Below are 21,899 nucleotides of genomic sequence, written 5' to 3'. Positions count from 1 at the left end.
TTCATTTAAAGTACCGCCATTTCATTCTCAAACACAAAAAGCCCATGTATGTACAGAATTTACATGAGAGAAAAGCATGATGCACAGTTAAAACATTTGCACACATCCACACTCTACAATTCACTTTAATTCTAAAGTTGACCTAATCCACATAAAAAAAGAAATAAAAAGGAACAAAATAAAAGACCAAAGAAAGCAAAAGAGGGTAAAAAAAATAAAATAAAATGAAGCACAGCAAAAAGAACAAAAAAAAAAGAAAAACAAGAATGAGAAAGCAATAAAAAAAAGTTGCCCTTAAATATACTTTAAATAAATAGGGAGTTATTGAGCCACAATACTACACACTTCATGTGGATGTGACCATCAGCTCACCTGCTGGTTACAGATTAACTGTACCATTTATATGCAAACACTCAGCATCTCAGTCTGTAGGTCTTGATAAGAAGAGAATCTCAGCTGATGCACATTTAATCAAAAATATAATGCCTCTACCCCTTAATAATAAGGTATAATAAATGATATAAATCAGATATTACAAAGAAAGAAAAATATTGATTGAGGGTAAAAAAAGACTTGGATAAAATGTTACAGGAAAATGTATTTAAAAAAAGGAAAAGAAAAAAAGATCATATAAAATGATATAAAAGTGCAGTGAACAAAAAAAAAACAGCAAGAGATGCATCTCATCATTTAGTCATTTAGATGCATCTCATTTGCGATAAATGTATCTAATTATATTCAGAACACTGCTGATAAATTCCTTTAGTTCAGACTCCTGAGCCTAAAATATCAATCATTTACATTCAAAATTTGCCTCATGTTTTACCATGCAGAAAGCAACAATTCCCAAGCTTAAAAATTCATGGCAGAAATGTTATATATATATATAAATAAAAGTGCTAAAAGAGCTCCATGCTAATTATTTAAATGTATAATAACTAAAAAGAAACCAAACAAACAAAAACTATTTAGAACCTGTTGGTATGGTGACAAATGACCAATAAATCATTTAAAGTAACTGGACTGAAACTGAACACTGTGATATGATTGACAGGGGGGTACGTGGAGGGGTAGAGGAAGACATACAACACCACACAAAAAAAATAGAAAAATATAATCCAATATATGGCTTTAACATTGATATGAACATTATATAACCCATACAGAACAAACTGAAGCCCATACATGCTGAGTGATTCTCCCAAAAATGACACCAAACTTTAAACGTGATGAGGAGAAAAAAGAGAAAGACAAAGAAGAAAAAGAAGAAGACAACAGGACATATGAGGGAGTTGAGATGTAGAGTAAAATAAAGCAGAGCTCATTCAGTAATAATGTAAAAGACATAAAAATATAACCTGTATGACTCGCATCTGACCATTACATCATTCGTTATACCACCCACTTTCCTGTAACAATTTCTCGTGTGTTGCTGTAAAGTATTTCTGTATTTTGAGAAATGTAAAATACTTTAAACTGTTTCAAATTTTTTAGAAACCAAAATAAAATAAAATCACATTAAATAATTACCAACATTTTGCCGTATTATAAACACAACGAGCAAAGAACTCTCAATATCAGAAGCGATGAAGTTTATCTGGATCGTCCGATGCCATCTGAGAAAAATCCTGGAAAATGTCCTGGTATGTTTCGTCACCTGAAGAACAGAAAGCAAAAAACATATTAATGAACAAATAAATGCAAAAAGAGGGGACATGGGCTGAAATAAAGCAAAAGCTGGAAAAATGAGGAGGAAGATGGAAAAATGGAGAACAAGAAGTCATACTGTACCTGTGTTCTTAGAACTCATCAGGAGAGAGCGATAAAAAGAGCAAGAAAGAAAATAGGAAATAGAAGAAGTGTGTAGAAAAACAGAAAAGTTTATTGCATCTCATCTTAATATTAAAAGATTTGTTTGCGTCTCTAGTTTACAAAATAAGTGCAAGAGGAAACACTAGTAAAGAAATCTCACATAAAGTATGGGGTTAGCATCAATTTCACAAAATAAATGTGGATTTTAATAAATGCATGCACAAATACCAGTAGAATTTATATATAAAGAAAAAGAAGTATCACAGGCATGTAACGGTATGCGTATTTGTACTGTTTGGTAGAGGACTTTTATTTTAGTGGATGTTGTGATCTGAATAAATAGATTCAACTTTAAATAAGTATAAGATGATTTTCTCCACTATTTTTATTATTTTTAATTAATCGAACAGACAGCACACAACTGAGGACTGCTATACCAATATTCAAATATAAAATATAAAATATAAACAGATTTTAAAAGTTTATTTAGTCGTGATTCATAGAATTGCTTTATTTTAGAATTTGGTGCATTTAAAAAAGTTGAAAATAGGAAGCCTTCAAGATTTCTTAGCAACATGCTAAGGCACTAACTAGTGTGATTGATGTTTAGTTTTTTCTCTCAAACAGTTTATAATACATACGAGGGGTAGCATAGTGGTTAAGGCATTGGACTACGGTTTGGAAGATCCCAGGTTCAAACCCCACAACCACCAAGTTGCCACTGTTGGGCCCTTGAGCAAGGCCCTTAACCCTCAACTGCTCAGATGTGTAATGAAAAAAAAAAAAAAAAAAAAAAGTAAGTCGCTCTGGATAAAAGCGTCTGCCAAATGCCTATATGTAAATATAAGTTTTGGTACTGAATATATTACATAAAGGCCTACATAATATACATTCAACTGTTTTAAATATTCCTAAAAATAAACTAAATAATTTAGTTTTATATATACATTAATATTTCACGACAAAGTTTTCAAAGCTCACTTGGCATAAAAAAATAAATAAATAAATATATAAAATAATTAGGTTTCACAATCATTGCAGATATAATTAAACACTGTGTGGTGTGTCTTTCGTACTGATCAAACTGGAAAAGTAACAAAATAATAAAACTGCAGATTTACAGCTAAAATTCTACACACCAAATTTGAACGTACAGTATATAAAATACATATAAATCAAGATCTATAAATAGTTGCAGCTCTAAGTAAATCAACTTAGGAATGTTTTGACCAATATTACTGACTGTATTCATCAACTCGGTTTCCGATGTGTTTTCTCTTTACAGACTTTACAGCAACATAACAATCAGTCTAACTTCTTAACTAAATAAAGACAAGATATTTTGTCAGTTTATAATGAATTGAGGGCTATATAGCGCCATGTGAAAGGGGCTGTAAAACAAACTAGCATTGCGTCACATACTTATGCGCTGCACTAACACACTGAGGACTAAGTAGGAGTGGGTGATTAGACAAAAATACAATATTACAATAACGTTTTACAATATATAATGTGCCTGCAAACTGCCAGCAATACATCAGTGTTGCATTTACACAAACACTAGAGTGGAGTTCATAAGTCTCAGAGCACTACTGGAAACACGTCTGTTTTACATTCTTTTCAAATTTAATACTCAATTTTCATTACATATTATAATTTGCAATTACAAGCGTTCTTTGTAATTGTCCCCTTTGGTAATGCCAGTGTGCGCTTGAGCTGACACAGACTCCATTTTAGATCAAATTCATTCAACTTGTCTGAACACCTGCTTCAATGGTGGAGAGTTTTAGTTAAACTGAACAACTATTTTAATTATTAGAATTTGTTCTAAATTAAAGTGTGTTAGTTAAAGATTAAATTTTAAATGGGAACTAGTGTGTGTATACAAAACACTAAAAAAAAATACATTTCTTTTTTTTTCTTTTTCCATTTTTTGTATTGGACAAGCTAATTAGATTTTCTCCCTGTTGTGACTGCAAAGTGACCACCCCTGTCCTCATTATATTAAAAAAAAATTGTCATAGCTTTATCTCTTTATCTAGTGTCACAAAACTGACACTAGAGCCACCTTCACTGGGCTGTGTAAGTGAGCGAATATCCAGCACATAGTAACATCACGGATACAGTTTCAGTCCCCTTGTTATTATAAAGACAAATAAATGGCTAAAGAGGTGAAGATTAGAACAACGCGTTTTAGTATCTTCCATGTTTTTTCTGGTATTTTTCAAAGTTTCAAATTGAACTATTTTTCATTCACTTGAACTAGCCATAGAGCTATTTCTGGGAAAAGAAAAGAGTTACATTTGTACTAACTATACCTTTACTTTGAAAGATAACTCGATTTAGCTTAGCGAACTTGCAGAAGCTTCATACGAGTGAAGTTGGAATGCACTTTTGCTGTGAAAATGGCCCTGATTACTTGCATTGTACTCGCATTCAGTGTGACAAACTTTAAGACCTATTGTAATGCCAAATAACTAAATATAATTCAGTTCAAGTTTATTTATATAGCGCTTTTAACAATGGTCATTGTCTCAAAGCAGCTTCACAAAAATAAAAGAATTTGAATTTGTGTTCAATTGTATAATGTAGTTAATGCATATGCATCTTAATTTATATTTAAGGAAATCCCAAGATAACTTAAGATAAAATAAGGACAAAGAGATAAAATTTAAAAAGATTTTATCCTTTAACTCAACACTGGTAGGGAGCTTTGTTTATTACAAGTACTGTAGCTTATCTGATTCCTTGCAAACCTACTGTACACTCATCTCCTTATTATAATTTTGGAAAAATCAGTATAAACATGTAACAGTGTTCATGTCGATGATGGCGACTGCTGAAGGAACCAGCCCTCAGTGTCACCGGATGCCAGTGTCTGGAGTAGTTGCAAGCGCAGCAAACAGGTGGGCGTCTGTGCTAGGCTAAAGCAAACCAGCTCTCCCATCCATCCTGCTCTCTATGGCTACGTTTACACTGCAGGTCTCGATGCCCAATTCTGATTCGTTGCCTATATCTGATTTTTTGACGGTCTGTTTACACGTTCTTTCAACTATGACTCATATCCGATACATGTGTTTACACATGCCATGTCATCTGAAACATCGCGCAAACTTAAAGGAGGTTCTTGCGCTACACACTAGCCAAGATAGACGAAGGTGAAGTATGCGATATATGCAAAGTTTGCGAAACATCACCACGGTTTTAAAACGAGGAGGAGAAAAAGAACGGCATAATTGCAGCCTGTGCATATGCTTCATTCACCAAATACTGACTTCTTATTAGTCAGGGGAATTATATAAGGGGAATTGGGGGGCTGGATGCTTTTCCTTTTCCATGTCACCTGCGATGTTAATTCCACACGCGCTTCCACCAAACATTATGTCATTAAACTGCGAAGAAGTTGTAGTTTTAATGACACACAGAACACAATGACTCAGGAAATCCGATCTGTCTGTTTACACGACAATTACATTAGCACATATCTGATTTATATCTTATTTATTTCCACATATGAAGGAGGCCTGAAACCGATTTAAAAATATCGGAATGCATGCGTTTTTTTCCTGTTTACATGGACATAGAACATACCCGATATGTGTCACATATGAGCAAAAAAACGGAATTGGGTCACATTTAACTGACAGTGTAAACGTAGCCTATAAAACAAACTGAACTATATCCAAGTTCAGTGCAGCGAACTACTTAGTGTGAGTCTAGGGACTGCTCTGTCTTTGTTTTTACCAGGATGTGACTTAGTGACAAATTTATGAAAGACAGTTTTGCACCTAAAGAAACACAGGTCTGTTTGGTAAGGCTTGAGGTGGTGGCTTGTGTTTTTATATTAACTCAGAACGGTGCTAACTTTACGTCTAGTTACTGATTATCACTGATGGAGTTTGTTAATGCAATAAGTACAATGGATTTATTCATGTCTCCAAGTATAACTGGTGGCTTTCGCAATGAGTGTCTGTGAGTTGGAAGCAGGCACATTTGTTTGGCTTATGATATCAAACATTAACGTGTTTTCCAGAAAGGATTACAGCATTTGTAATATAAACCTGTGATTTAAAGCTGCACTACTGTGAGGACTGCTGAAAATTAATTACGAACTCAGAATGTCACTTGGGTGAAATGTATATTAACACTGTTAAGAGTCTCCAAGCTGTAAGAAAATAAATTCTTCAATACACTTCCTGTATTGAATCTCAGTGGGACTGTTAGAGGAATATTGACCTGTGAGCCCTGTGTATGGTCCCTCTGACTCTCGCATCTCTTCATTCATCTTGGCCAGTCTCAGTCTGAGGAGAAAAGTCAACACAGAGTCAGTAATCTATAATAATCCAATAGTAATACAAAAATATAAAAACTAAATGATAAATCAAAAAATTAAGTAAGAATAATTTTTTTAAAGGAAATTGAAGCCTAAACAAAATAATAAAAAAAAAAACGATGCAAGTGTCTCACAGCGTTACAATGTCTGCATTAGCTGCCTCCACTGCAATGGAGAGTGGTGTTTTGTCTTCAATATCTGTTGCATTCTGATTGGCTCCACGCTTCAGGAATAAACACACTTGGCTAAAGCAGAAGAGAAAAAAAGCTTTAAAATCACATTTAACCTTACATTATATTTACTACTGGACTGTACTGCCAAGTCTGTAAATGACTGTCTAAGTACTGTACGTGTTTGTCAACTGACCCAGTGTGTCCAAGTATGGTGGCGTGGTGTAGAGGTCCTCTGCCCTGACTGTCGCACTGATTCACACTGGCTGAATTCTGGAGCAGAAACTCACATGTGACCAGAGAGCCCTGAAAAAATGATCGGACGAGCACACACTCAGTACATTCCATGATCCTGTATTTCATCTCTCTTTCCATTGTCATGTGAGCTGAGTTGTACCAGAGTTTTCCTGCTTCCTGTTCTGGTACCTCATGCTTCTCAGAGATTGGTCTTACTATGATCACAGACTGTTCTTTTATGTGTTTCTATTATACTTACAGTAATTTCATTTTTATTTTTTTCAATAACCTACAAGAACAACATTATTGCCAATTACCAAATGAATGTTGCATTTCTGATCTGCAAGTCAATTAAACATCTGGGGTTATTTGCATAATCATGGTTCTCCGAATAGCATGAGAATAGTGGCTCACGCTGGGAATGCTATCGACGTGTCCACTGAAAATGCAAAAATTACACATTTATTCCTGACTACATATGAGCAAAGCAAGTGGTCTTGTGAGACACTCACTCATGCCACTCTGTGGTTATGCAAATGTCCCAAAGTTATATTTCATATCATTAGTGTCATGACTCACAATAGGAAATGCTAAATTCCAGATTGTTAGATGACCAGGGCTTTAATGAACACTACCGAGGTATAACCACAAGAAAGCACCACATGAGCTAGAGGATGCGCTATAACATCAAACTGGTAAAATATGGCAAAGGTAAGGGGTGAGGCCAACAAACTACAGCACAAATCTAATAGTGTGTGCAGACAATCTCCCTGGTGGCTGCTAGGATTTAAAGCTATAGGCCATAGGTGTTACAAGGGTTTTTTTTGACCAGGATACAAACGCTGGAAGTTTAGCTTGTAATTTTTTGATCTATTCAGATGTCCAAAACCTGGATTAGACACAGCGAATGTAACCACTGATGCTTATTTGATGAGAATGAAGGGGGGTAGAATGATGCAAGGTTATTCAGAGTACATACACCTTAGATATAAAGGCCAGGTTAGGTTATAAAAAGTTGCACTCCTTTTCTCAGGAGATAACTAAGTTGTGTTTAAAATAATAGCATTTCAACATCAGTAACCAGATCAATAATTGTTTTTGGGAGAAATGTTTCTTCATGGTAAATATTTTACTTGTAGTTGCAGTGAAGTAATAAAAAATAGAAAACCAACAGACCCAACAGTCATGACTTACATGAACCTGATTGTGTAATTGAATCATTAATTGAAAAGGGGCGTGTTTAAAATAATAGCAGTGTGTAGTTCAATGAGATGAGAGGTAAATGTGAAAAACAGGTGTCACGCAAGTGCCTCTTATTTAAGGATAAATGCAGAAAAGGTTGTCCTGTCCATTTCTCTCAGAAACTCAGAGTAAAATAGGTTGTTCCAGACATTATTCAGAACATTTACATTTACAGTACATTTAGGCATTTGGCAGCTCTTATCCAGAGCGACTTACAAAAAGCTTTAATGTTTACATCATTGGATACATACTTACACTGGGTTAACAAGGTTAATAACTAAGTGGCTTTAGTCCAACACAAATGTGTAGAGGTTGTGTTTTTTTTTTGGGGGGGGGGGGGGGGGTTAGTCCAAGTACTGGAGAAACAGAGTCGTCGTTTAAAGATAGTCAAAGTCTTTGCTGTACGGACATCTAGAGAAGGTTCATTCCACCACCTAGGTGCCAGAACAGAAAAGAGCCTGGATGAATGCCGCCCTCGATCCCTGAGAGATGGTGGGATGAGGCGAACAGTGCTGGAGGATCGGAGGGAACGTGGTGCAGTGCGTGGTGTAATTACATTTACATTTAGGCATTTGGCAGACGCTCTTATCCAGAGCGACTTACATTTTTATCTCATTATACTTCTGAGCAGATGAGGGTTTAGGGCCTTGCTCAAGGGCCCACCAGTGGCAACTTGGTGGTTGTGGGGTTCGAACCTGGGATCTTCCGAACCATAGTCCAATGCCTTAACCACTGAGCTACACCTGTCCCCCGGTGTAGTTATTAGCGCAGAGAGGTAAGTGGGTGCTGGGCCATTTTTAGCTTTGTAGGCAAGCATCAGTGTTTTGAATTTGATGCGGGCAGCTACAGGAAGCCAGTGCAGGGAGCGGAGGAGTGGGGTGGTGTGGGAGAACTTGGGAAGGTTAAAAATGAGACGTGCTGCTGCATTCTGGATCAGTTACAGAGGACGAATCGTGGACAGAGGCAGGCCTGCCAGGAGTGAGTTGCAGTAGTCCAGTCTTAAAATAACAAGGGACTGAACAAGCACCTGAGTAGCCTGTAAAGATAGAAATGGGCGAATTCTTTTAATATTGTAAAGAAGAAATCGACAAGAGCGAGTAAGGTTAGCGATGTGTGGTGAAAATGACAAATGATTGTCCACGGTTACCCCAAGATTGCGGGCGGTGGCTAAGGAAGTGATTTGGTTGTTGTCCAGGGATATCACAAGGTCTTGACCTGGGGATGAGTCACAAGGGATAAACAACAGTTCGGTTTTACTGAGATTGAGCTTCAGCTGATGAGCAGACATCCAGGATGAGATGTCTGCCAGACATGCTGAGATCCGGGTGGAAACCTAAGTGTCAGAAAGAGGAAAGGAGAGAACGAGTTGGGTGTCATCTGAATAACAATGGTTTGAAAATCCATACGATGATATGACCTTACCAAGCGACGGGGTATAGAGAGAGAACAGAAGAGGACCAAGTACTGAGCCCTGCGGGACACCAGTAGAGAGTCTACATGGGGCAGATGTAGATCCCCTCCATGTTACCTCATATGACCTATCTTCTAGGTAAGAAGCAAACCATTGCCACGCTGTTCCACAAATTCCAAGGCTTGTAAGAATAGATAATAGAATCTTGTGGTTCACCGTGTCAAATGCAGCTGACAGGTCCAGGAGGATGAGGACAGATGACAATTTAGCAGATCTAGCAGCATGGAGCTTCTCAGTGACTGACAGAAAGGCAGTCTCTGTGGAATGTGCCACTTTGAATCCAGATTGGTTGGGATCATTAAGGTTGTTCTTTATGAGATAAAGAGACATTTGGTTATACACAGCTCTTTCAAGAATTTTGGAAATAAAAGAGAGCAGTGATACCGGGCGATAGTTATTAACTTCTGATGGGTCCAGGCAGGGTTTCTTGAGGATGGGAATAACCCTCGCCTTCTTAAAAGCAGCAGGAACATGACCAAATGAGATGGAATGGTTAATGATGGCTGTGGTGAAGGGAAGGAGGTCTCGTGAAATGGCCTGGAGCATTGTGGAAGGGATTGGGTCTAATGAACAGGTGGTGGGGTTAGATGACGAGATTATCTGTTGAATCTCATCAGATGACAGGTTGGAGAATTCTGCTAAGGGAGGGAAGGGAAGGTCCTGAGGTTCTGCCGTACGAGTTTGGTTGAGAGCGAAGGACTGGCAGATTGCTGCAATCTTTCCATCGTAGAATGTGGCAAAATCGTCAGCAGGAGGAGTTGGTGGGTTGAGTAGTGAGGAAAAGATGTTGTGGAGTTTGCCAGGATCATGTGCAGAGGCTTCTAACTTTTGTCTGAAGAAGGTAGTTTTGGCAGAAGTCACGTCACATGAGAATTTGGAGAGAAGAGTCTGGTAAGAGATGAGATCTGCATCAAGTTGCGATTTCTTCCATTTTCTCTCTGCAATTCTCTCCTGTTGTTGCGCAGTACATTAGATAGCCAAGGAGCAGGACAAGACGTCTTCCTTGGTTTGGATGACAGCGGGCAAAGGAGATCTTACCAGTGGAGAAGAATCCAATTTAGAAAACTAAAGCACACTAGAACAACAGCGTACTTTGATTCAAAGGTTGATTAGAGATGAAAAAACATATAAAGTGCAGGAAATGAATAAAATGGAGACCAATACCAGAAAGATGTGAAAGAAAACAGAAAACTACCATCCGAATGGATCGAAGAATAATAAAATTGGCAAAGACTCAGCCAATGATCAGTTCCCGCATTTAAAGTTACCTGTAAGTACTGTTACTATTAGCAGACAGCTATGTGAAGCCAAGCAATTAGCAAGAAGCCCCCCGCAAAGTCCCATTGTTGAAAAAAAGACATGTGTCACAGGTAAAGAGAAACGGCACAATATTTTGTGGACTGATCAAAGCAAGATTGTCCTTTTTGGGTCTAGAGGCCACAGACTGTTTGTCAGGCGACCCCCAAACACTGAATTCAAGCCACAATACACCATGAAGACAGTAAAGCACGGAGGCACACGCATCATGATATGGGGGATGCTTCTCGTACTATGGTGTTGGGCCTATTTATTACATTTTAGGGATTATGAATCAATTTGAGTACATCAGAATACTTAAAGAGGTCACGTTGCCTTATGCCGAAGAAGAAATGCCCTTGAAATGGGTGTTTTAACAAAACAACGACCCCAAACACACCAGTGAGCGAGCAGCATCTTGGTTCCAGACCAACAAGATTAACGTTATGGAGTGGCCAGCCCAATCCCCAGACCCTAATTCAATAGAAAACTTGTGTTCTGACATTAAAAATGCTGTTTCTGATGCAAAACCAAGAAATGCAGAGGAATTGTGGCATGTAGTACAACTGTCTTGGGCTGGAATACCTGTTCAAAAGGTGCCAGAGGTTGGTTGACTCCAAATCAAAATTCAAATTTTATTTGTCACATACACAGTCATACACAGTACGAAATGTAGTGAAATGCTTATATGACTGCCATTAACCCTAAAAGAGAATTAAAGTTTACAAATAAGAAATAAATATGAATAAAAGAAATACGATAGAAAAATTAAATAGAAAAATTTAATTAAACTAGGAAAAATAGAACTAAAAAGAAAAATAGAAATATGCTATGAAAAATAGAACTAAAAATAAAAATAGAAATATGATGTACATAAAAATAGAAATATACTGTACAAATTGAAATATACTGTACTGAGAAATATACTGTACAAATTGAAATATACTGTACTGGGTGTGCAAATATGCATAGAACAAAGTGTCTTTGTGCAAAGGTTATTAAAGTGTCTTTGTGCACTGGTCCAGGATGTAAACGTAAACATGTAGTGTAGTTGTGAAGGTAGGTGTGCAAAGTTATTAAAGTGTCTTTGTGCAATGGTCCAGGATGTAAACGTAAACATGTAGTGTAGTTGTGAAGGTAGGTGTGCAAAGTTATTAAAGTGTCTTTGTGCAATGGTCCAGGATGTAAACGTACAACATGTAGTGTAGATATGAAGGAAGGTGTGCGGGTAATTGTCCATAGTGTCCATGGATGTAAAAAGATTGATTGATTTGATCAATTATGAAAAGATTGTTTTAGTTCTGCACAGTGGTGTGGTTGTGGTTAAGAGACCTTATTGCCTGCGGGAAGAAGCTCCTCCTCAGTCTCTCTGTGTTGGCCTTCAGGGAGCGAAATCGCTTCGTTGTTGGGGTGGCTGAGGTCCTTCATGATCTTCCTGGCCTTGGTCAAGCACCGCTTGCTGTAGATCGAGTGCAGGTCAGGGAGCTCGATGCGGATGATGCGCTCAGCTGATCGCACCACCCTCTGTAGAGCTCGTCTGTCCTGCATGGTGCTGTTCCCGAACCAGGTCGTGATATTTCCCGTCAGGATGCTCTCTATGGTGCAGGAGTAGAAATTCCTGAGCACCTTGGAGAACAGTCTAAAGTCTCTCAAGCGTCTGAGGTGGTAGAGACGCTGCCGGGCTATTTTTACCACGGTGTTGATGTGACAGGACCATGCCAGGTCCTGCATGATGTGAACACCGAGGTATCTGAAGCTGTCCACTCTCTCCACTGGACTCCTGTTGATGACGGGGGTCTGGTAGTTCCTCACCTGCTTTGTACTGAAGTCCACTATCAGCTCCTTTGTCTTACTGACGTTCAGGAGGAGATTGTTCCTCTGGCACCAGTTCTCCAGATTTCCAACCTCCTCCAGGTAGGCCGTCTCATCGTTGTTCGTGATCAGGCCCACCACAACATGTCGTCAGCAAACTTGATGATGGTGGTGGAGTTGGTAGTGGCCACGCAGTCGTGGATGTACAGAGAGTACAGCAGGGGGCTCAGAACACAACCCTGGGGGGCTCCAGTGCTGAGAGTGAGGAAGCCTGAGACATGTCCGCCCATCCTTACTGCCTGTGGTCTGCCAGTCAGAAAATTGGAGATCCACTGACACATTGGTGAGCTGAGTCCCAGGTGCTCCAGCTTGGTGGTAAGTGTGGAGAAAATTATGGTATTAAATGCAGAACTGTAGTCGATGAGGAGCATTTTCACATAATTTCCCCCCCTGAGTGTCCAGGTGAGTGAGAGATGTATGGAGGAGATGAGAGATTGCATCGTCCGTGGAACGGTTTGAACGATAAGCGAACTGTAGTGGGTCCAGTGTGTCTGGTAGTGAAGAGATGATGAAGTCTCTGACCAGGTGTTCAAAGCACTTCATCACTACTGAGGTGAGGGCTACAGGGCGATAGTCATTAAGGGAAGCAGGATGAGGTTTCTTTGGGACAGGAACAATGATGGACTCTTTGAAGCATGTGGGGATCACCGACTAATATAAAGAGATGTTGAATATCTCAGTGAACACAGGTGCTAGCTGGTCTGCGCAGGCTCTGAGAATACGGCCTGAGATGCCGTCTGGTCCTGCTGCCTTCCTGGTGTTCACTCTCTTAAAGGCTCTCCTCACGTCATGCTCGGTGATGATGAACGCGCTTCCGGTGCTGGCAGTGACTTTCTGTCTGTTAGCGCCGCTAGCATTAGCATCGCTAGCGTCTTTAGCTGCAGCCTCGAAGCGAGCATAGAAATTGTTCAGCTCGTCTGCTAGAGACACGTCTGTTCATCATACCGGATGTTGGTGCTTTATAATCCGTTATTGTTCTTAATCCCTGCCACAGGCTCCTAGAGTCACTCTGTTGGAGTTGTGATTTTAGTTTCCTTCCGTAGCGCTGCTTCGGCTGCTTTCCGACGCGAGTCCCTTGTTGTAGGCAGCGGTGCGAGATCTCAGAGCGTCGCGGATGGTTTTATCCACCCACGGCTTCTGGTTGGGAAACGTTTTAATAGTCTTTTTTTCCACGGTATCATCCGCTAGTTTCCCAATGTATCCCACAACCGCTTCCGTAAACACGCTGACGTCATACTGTTTCTGAACATGTCCCAGTCTGCGTCATCGAGTGCGTCCGTGCAGCGCGCGACCTCCCTCTGAACCGGAACTTCCTGTTTCAGCCTTTGTTTGTATTTTGGCATAAGGAAGATGGCAGCGTGGTCTGATTTACCAAATGGTGGACGAGATTGTGCCTTGTAGTCGTCCTTGACAGTTGTATAGCAGTGGTCCAGTGTCCTTTCGCCCCTGGTGGGGCAAGTGATATGCTGATAAAAGTTCGGCGCTGCGCGTTTGAGGTTGGCACTGTTAAAGTCCCCTGCCACAATAAGCGCAGCGTCTCGGTGTTGTGTTTGGTGCTGTGTGAGTGCCTCATGCAGTTCGCATAAGGCAGTGTCCGTGTCCGCTTGTGGTGGAATATAAACGGCGCTGATTATGACGATGTAAACTCCCGAGGTAGATAAAAAGGACGACACATGATGGACAGTAGTTCCAGATTTGGTGTGCAGGAGCGTGTGAGAAGAACAACGCTCGCGCTGTTGCACCAGCTGCTGTTCACCATTAACACACGCCGCCTCCCCTTGACTTCCCCGAGTCCCGCGTCCTGTCCATGCTGTGAACCGAGAAGAACTCGGCCGACTGGATGGCGTGGTCGGGCACCGCTGGGTTCAGCCATGTCTCGGTGAAGCAGAGGAGATTGCAGTCCCGAATGTCTCTCTGGAACTTTATCCTGGCCCTGAGGTCATCAAGCTTGTTTTCCAGTGACTGGACGTTGGCGAGCAGGATGCTAGGCAGAGGTGTGCGGTGTGCACGGGCTCTCAGCCTGTTCCTGACGCCGGCTCGTTTTCCTCGGGGCCGCCGCTTCGTGGCGTGTCCATTGTTGGATCTCACTCGGCCAGCTCGGATCCGGAGTTAAAAACGTCGAATTGTGAGTACATTGTACACCAATAGAAACAAGAGTGTCTCTATCATAACTAATGTACTCCATGGTGGTAATTTTGCCGGTTTTAAAACGCTGTAAATTAACTTAAAGAACAAAAACAAAGAAAAGGTGGTCGGAGCAGTCGTGACAGTAGGAGCTGTTTGTTTTGTTTAAACAAAATTTGGTAAATTCATCAAATGAATGATGACACTGCTATTTTTTTTAACAGACTAATATTTGTTTTTTTTTCACTTTGTATAAACTAATTATACATTTAGCACATTTTTCTTCATATTGTGATTCAGAATAGAACGTGCAGGGTGTCCAATGAATTGTGTGATTTCAATTAAAAGTTATTAAATGGATATGGAGCTTTACTCACTTTTTTCAACACACTGCTATTATTTTTAAAACAACTGTACAAACAAAATGGAATGAAAGGGCAAGGTTTTTTTATCATCTCTCTTCTTAGCTGAGGAGGGAGTAAGCAGTAATGCCGTCTTCAATGTCACCAGTCTTAAATCCACCTTTTCAATTGATTCAAAGGGGGGTGTGGGCGTGTGAATAGAAAACACATGAAGTGGCACCGCCCTCTTGTGGTATGGACATGCAGCACATTGGGTGGCTCACGTTATACATACACTGTGCATTAAAAGTGTCATCTATGCCAGAAAAGAGAGGTCAAACCCCTCTGGAGAATAAGCAACTGAATTGTTTTGCAATGCCACTGAGAAAATTTGGGAGAACTGCCTACTGAAGCTTCATTACTTTTACAGGTGGCCTTTTGTGGCAGGAAAAAATGCTATTAAAGAGCTTAGCATTCACTATGAGACTTGAACTCATAGTGCATATATGTGCAGTAAAATATAGTGTGTTTATTTGATTGTTGATCAATGACTTACTCCATGTACTGCCATTATTAGTGGCGATCTCTTCTCTTCCTCAGTGTTGATGAAGTTGACCTTTGCCCCATGTGCAAGAGCTTCAGCCATGTCAGGAAGACTGCGTGTAAATGAGGCCCAATACAGTTGTAAACTGGGACAGAACTGCTTTGGTTCGGAGAAAACCAGCTTCTCCTTACTGCTACATGTGGAGGCCTGAGACTCATCTACTTCTGCTGAACACACAAGAAAGAAACGTCACACACACACAAAAAAAACCTTCAACACCAACCCCTAAAAAAAAAAAAAAAAAAAAAAAACGGGTTTTAAATACTATTTTATTTAATGATACAGTGAGCTGTTATAGAAATTTTGCACTAACATAAACCTGTCGGTTGCATATGCTTTATTGTTATGGAAAGTTAACACAATTTGACTAATCAGAATCCATAATCAATCATAAATAAAATATGTGCATCAGACCTGCATGATTCTGGCTGGTGTTTAGGCCCGAAGGGCTTCCTTCAGCTTTGGTAGTGCTGCCAGTGTCAGCACTTTTCACTAATGAACACAAACACACACACCTTATTTACACATAATCCAAACCTTTGGCTTTAACACAAGTCTATGAACAATGAACCCCAAAAAAGGAACACCATAGCAACAGAATGGTTTTAAAGAAGCAAATGAAGAATCAGGATGTAAGAAAGCAGACAGAGAGGTGCTAGATGATGAAGCTCAGCTCATAGTAGGAGTTGTTCTGTACTTACTACTGCGCTTGCCAGATGCATCAAAGTACGAGAAGAGAGAATCTAATTCAGCAGGACAGAAGAGAGATTCACTGGAACCTTCAAGGCCACTCACAGCTACGCAAAGAGTCGAGTCACAGGGCAAAGGTCAGAAGTGGGGAAGTTAGTCAAGAAGCAGAAAAGAATGTGTCAAATAGGCGCGGTTAAACAAAAGCTGCAGAAAGGAAAAGCAAAAGGGGATGTGAAGTTATGGCGAATAGCATCACAATGGCTATGATCACATTACAAGCCACTCATTACGATCAATTTTTTTTTTGGTCAGATCATGTCATTATGGTTCACATTCATAATTCAGAGTTTTATTTGATTCTAAGATGGTGGAATGGTGTCTATTCTCTGAAATGCCACGCATGTGCACACACCATACTGTATAGGTTAAAACCTCATAAAATTGGGCAAGCACTTATTCATTGAAACAATGAAGGTGATTTTAAGGAAATATGCTTGGGGTTTTGCTCTGGAGAATGGCAAGCAGTTAGTTGGTTGAATTCCTTGACATCCTTAAGATGAAAGAAAGCCAGACATCTCACTGCTTTCCCAGCTATTGCTAGTGTTGCTATAAAATCCCCATGCTGCCAGTGCTGACTAAGGTTAGCGAGTGTCCCCCACAAGTTCTAATCTGCCCGTTCTCATCCAAGTTGCATGACTGTGGATAAGATTACGGTAAAATAAATAAATAATAAAAAATAAAAAAAATTATTATTATTTTAGTCACTTTACGTCACGACTTCATCGAGTCACTTCAGACTGAAATGTGAACATAGCCAATGATCATTCTTATTGCTAATTATGATTCTCATTCACCCCATGTTTGAAGTTACATTCTCTTTAGCCTGATCATGTTGCTGCTGCTGTTTTCAGTACAAGATACATAATCTAAAACCAAACCAGCTGATTTTAATCAGAGATTGTCAGTACTGATTAAAAAAATAAGTGTTTGCTATTTAAAAATTAACCATACTGCCTTAAGGTACAAGAGCCTTTGATAAGATAATTACCATTAATTACGTTTAATTGGTGTGATTAATATTTTTCAGCTGCCAACAACTCTTTTAATTCTAACTGATGCAGTGTGTAGCTTCTCATTTCTCACACAACACTGTCAGAAGACCTTTTCCATAGTCATGGAAACACAGGGATAAATTACTGGCCTACATTAAGCATAAGATAAGCAAGATAACAGCTAAAGATATTGCTCAAATGACTGGAACTAGCTTAAGAACTGCTCAATGCATTTTTTTTTTTACCTATAAGGATAGTGGTGAACTATCAACTTTATGGAAGAAATGTGGTCAGAAAAACTGATCGACACAAGTTGTAATGTAAAAATTTATAAAAATTAATAAAAGAGAAGGGAATAGAAATAAAAAAAAGAAGCTATGTTTTGTAGTTAAAATAAGAAGATTTCCACACAATGTGATGGAAGTTCACTGAAACATCAATCTTTAAACCCAAAAAACGTTGGAGCCAAAGAAAACATTTAGGAGCCGAAATTTTAACCATTGTAAAATGTAACTAAATGAAATCATGTAGTCATGCTGATTTAAACTAGTGCCGTTGGGGACAAGAAACTTTGCAAGCTGTACTTTGTTAGTATTATCTGATAATGAGGATTACTGAATAGAAAACTGTCCTTTGGTATGATGAGACCAAATTTTTTATTTTTGGTTCTAACAGCCATGTCTTTGTTAGATGCTGCAAGAATGAACAGGTGGTTCCTGAATGTGGTTTCCACTGTAAAGCATGGAGAAAGAGGTGTAATGGTGTGGGGTTGCTTTTTTTTTTTCTTTTGCATTTTGCAGATTTTTTACAATTGTATGTTGAATTATAAAGGTAAATGTAAAACTATGGTATTTGACATAATACCATACATTGCACAGCTAACTAATAAAATATAATATTTCTTGGCAATGTCCAATATAGTGTCCCACTGACCTAGAGCTCTGGAAGCTGGTTGCGTTTTCTGTAATTGTGTATGTTGTGTTTCTTGTGGTTGTGGTTCACAGGGGTCACTAAGTCGTTTCTGCTCTACACTTAAAGCCATGATCTTCAACTTCAACTCCTCATCTGATGGCATTCTGATGAATCGCCGATCAACATACTTGGCTCTGATGTACGACTCCACATCTTGCCTAAGAGACAAACAGAAATTAAAGAAACATATCTCAGACTAAAGACAAGAATTCTAGATGTACTAACAGTACAGAAGTGTCAAAACCATCTTAAACAGGCATCATTACATCGATGGAACTTCATTTACAATTCACAACATGTACCTTGAGTCTCCTGGTTGTGGTTTCCGTGCCCCAAGCTCTTCACGGCGAGCTTCATAAATCTGATTTATGACATGGTTTCCAAGCTCACACATCAACTGGAAAACATTTACATACAGGTTAGACACACATCAATTTATAGAAGACATATTGTACTTTGTTGGATTTGTAGTTAAAAATCACTGCATCAATTTACAGTTTGCAGTGAGTGTTTTTTTCTGCAGCAGTGAACGAACGAACTAAATGAAAGCTAATGAAATTAAAATAACTGTTTATTTTTAATAATTGTTTAATTATTATTATTAAATATAATGTCCACCAGTTGCATAGAAGTACATTGTAATGACTGGCAGGCCAAAAAACTTCTAACAGTCTAATCCACATCTCAGACGACCCAGTAAACCCAGGGATCGTCACTGTAATCGCCATGGTTACTAAAACATGTTTCTGCAAAAAAAATAAAAAAAGTTTTTATGCTGTAATTTCGCTTTACTATTTGCTATAAATATTTGTTTTTCCCAGTGACAGTGTGTATGTGGGAAAAAGTGACACAGACAAAGTGCGAGTTTAAGTGATACAGGACAATACCAGTCAAAAGTCTGGACACACATTCTTATTCAATCAGTTATCTTTATTTTTATTTTTGTATGGTATACTAATTATACGGTAAACATTATACGGTATATTGATACTGAAGACACTGAAATTATGACAGAACAAATAAAAAAAAATATGCAGTCATCAAAAATGTGTTGAACAACCGAGATAGTGTTTATTTCGATTGTTCATGGCCATCTTTGGCTTTGATGCCAGTTTTTCACACTCCTGGCATTCTCTTAGTAAACCCCATGAGGTAGTCACCAGAAATGTTTTTACAACAATATTGATGAAGTTCCCAGAGGTGTTGAGTACTTGGCTGTTGTTCCTTCACTCTATGTTATAACTCATCCCAAACCGTCTCAATTTGATTTAGTTCAGGCGATCATGGAGACCAGGTCATCTGATGCAGCACGCCCTCTCTCATTCTTGGACAAATAGCTCTTACATGACCTAGAGATGTCTTTGGGATCCTTGTCCCTTAAGAAAACAAATGAGGTCCCACTAAGTGCAAACCACAAGGTTGCAAATTTTGACCAAGTCATCAACAGTGTCACCAGCAAATCAACCTCACACCATCTCCTCTATGCTTCATGGTAGGAACCACACATTCAGCTACCACCTGTTCATCCTCTCTACGTCTTACAAAAAGACATGGCTGTTAGGACCAAAAATTTCATACAAAAGGACAGTTTTCCATTGATCTAATGTCCATTTCATATGTTAATTGCCCCAAACATGTCTTTTCTGCTTGTTGTCTGAAGTAATGATTTCTTTGTCATAATTTGACCCGGAGGGTCAGACTTACGCAGTCTCCTCTGAACAGCAAATGTTAAAATAAGTCTGCTGATTAAACTCCAAGAAGCATTTACTGTATTTACTGTATTTAGAGCATTTACATATGCATGCTCTTATATGAAGTGCAATAAATTAGTGGTTTCTGAGGCTGATTATTCCAACAAACTTACTATAAACTGATAAATAATTATCACTTTTTTTGTTGACTGCATAATTCCATACAAGCCCTTTCGTTGTTTGGATGTTTTTAGTATTAATGTACAATATTGAAAAAAAAATAATAATAAAGAAAAAAAAAACTGAGAAGGTGTGTTTACCAAATTTTTACTGGTAGTACTGTATGTCAGCACTGCCTGTATAACGCCTGTTGAACCATGTCTCACTCTCTCTCTTCTTACCTTCAGCAGTTCTGGCTCCCAGGTGTCCAGAGTCAGCGATCTCACCTTGGAGAAATGAACTCCTAAGCTCCTAATGAGAGAGAAAAAAAAATGCTTAACATCGGAAAGTAGTTTAATGTTCCTAAAGTACAGGGGTTATTTGTTCTTAATGATTTAAAACTGCTGATATAGATCCAAATTCCTGTTTGCTGTGTACCACAGGCTTATATTTATGCACTTGTTCTAAATACTAGTAGTATCTCATTCACAGGAAATTTCATGGTACCAAGAAACCACATGGAATCATTGATACTCCAAAGTTTTCTGTAGGGATGTGCTTCATTCAAATTTTGTGGAAGAAGTCTCCACATACTATCCTGTCATCCAGCACGATACTGTATAATGGCAGGACACAGAGATGAAGATTATATAGTTTAAGACAAATTCATCTTTTTACATTTAATAATAATAAAAATAAAAAAAAACAAGAAAATGTTGAATTGTGTGTTTATGGTGTTTTGTGGGGTTAAAAAAATGATTAGATAAATGTCAAGACAGAGGAGTGAGTTGCATAAAAACAATATGGAAAATATTAGACTGTGTGTGTGTGTGTGTGTGTGTGTGTGCTTCTGTACCTGTGGATGCCAGAACACTGAATGCACAGTGTGATCCCCAGGTTAATGCTGGCCCATTTGGGCTCAGGCTGGCCACAATCGCAACATGTGTTGTTTCCTGCAATGGCCATGACCTTCTGTAAAGCACCTTCTCCTTTTAGACTTTTCTCCCTGGGGTCTGACTCCAAACTTCCTGTGGACGGCGATGACTTCCTTTCCAATTTCTGTCAAACACATTGTATTGTGACTACACAAATCCTGTATGGCAGCGAGATTTTCATTGGGTCACAGTAACTATATTTTTATTTATTTTCGGATTTCCTGAAATATACATCGAAAATTTCTTCATTGTCCATTATAAAAGTTTTCCTAGCCTTTGTTTTTTTGGCTCAGCAGAAAAAAAGTAAGTGATCAACTTATTAATGCTAATCATGTTCTTTAAAAACTCTAATAAACAGGTTTAATCAAACATTTGGCTCTGAGGCACATGTAGCGCCTTCCTGATGGAAGTAGGGGAAATAGTCCATGATTTTGGCGTGAGGTAACTTTGATAATGCCTCAAAGCACTTTGCAGACAGTGTTTCAATAAAATGTCGTTCATGGTGGGTAGCTGAATGGTTTTCGGATGGTTTTCACCTTCCTCTGAAGGGCTTTACAGTCCGAAGCAGTGCAGTTGCTCTTTCACGCAAAGCCGCCGTTTGTTTGTGAGAATGCTCTTAAACGGTCCAGTGGTGAAAGATCACTATTATCCTAGAGGATAGATGGAACTTAAGTCAGGTACTTGTGTTGTGCCTTTGTAATTATGAAGAGTTCAGAGACCAGGTGAGGTCCTCTGAGATGTTGACTCCAAGAAATTTAAAGCTGGGTACACACTTAATGACAGCTCTATTGATATGAATAGCAGCATAAGTGTGATTGCCAGCACATTGGAATTCCACAATGACCTCCTTTGACTTCTTATTGTTGAGTTCCTGACACCATGCTATTACTGTAGGTGC

At 38.9% G+C, this 21,899-nt stretch overlaps 1 protein-coding gene across 8 annotated transcripts in view; it reads right to left on the bottom strand.

The window, feature by feature from the left end:
• The window catches only part of LOC128542770 (arf-GAP with coiled-coil, ANK repeat and PH domain-containing protein 2-like), a 66,949-nt gene continuing 45,050 nt past the window's right edge, over positions 1–21,899 (bottom strand). Inside the window, exons 14-24 of one of the 8 annotated variants that reach the window (XM_053512778.1) lie at positions 20,923–21,125; positions 20,309–20,378; positions 18,519–18,613; positions 18,178–18,374; positions 16,204–16,299; positions 15,917–15,994; positions 15,455–15,669; positions 6,512–6,621; positions 6,280–6,390; positions 6,049–6,113; positions 1–1,657 (exon numbers count right to left, since the gene is read on the bottom strand). In XM_053512778.1, coding sequence (XP_053368753.1) covers positions 1,578–1,657; positions 6,049–6,113; positions 6,280–6,390; positions 6,512–6,621; positions 15,455–15,669; positions 15,917–15,994; positions 16,204–16,299; positions 18,178–18,374; positions 18,519–18,613; positions 20,309–20,378; positions 20,923–21,125 — 1,320 coding nt within the window. In that variant the 3' untranslated portion in view covers positions 1–1,577. Of the gene's footprint in view, positions 1,658–2,696; positions 6,114–6,279; positions 6,391–6,511; positions 6,622–15,454; positions 15,670–15,916; positions 15,995–16,203; positions 16,300–18,177; positions 18,375–18,518; positions 18,614–20,308; positions 20,379–20,922; positions 21,126–21,899 lie in introns of those variants that run through there. The other 7 variants (XM_053512777.1, XM_053512781.1, XM_053512776.1 and 4 more) reach the window with 7 other exon arrangements.

The sequence above is a fragment of the Clarias gariepinus genome, chromosome 15, assembly GCF_024256425.1.
Source record: "Clarias gariepinus isolate MV-2021 ecotype Netherlands chromosome 15, CGAR_prim_01v2, whole genome shotgun sequence".
Classification (NCBI taxonomy): Eukaryota; Metazoa; Chordata; class Actinopteri; order Siluriformes; family Clariidae; genus Clarias; species Clarias gariepinus.
This window is presented reverse-complemented; position numbering and strand designations above follow the sequence as displayed.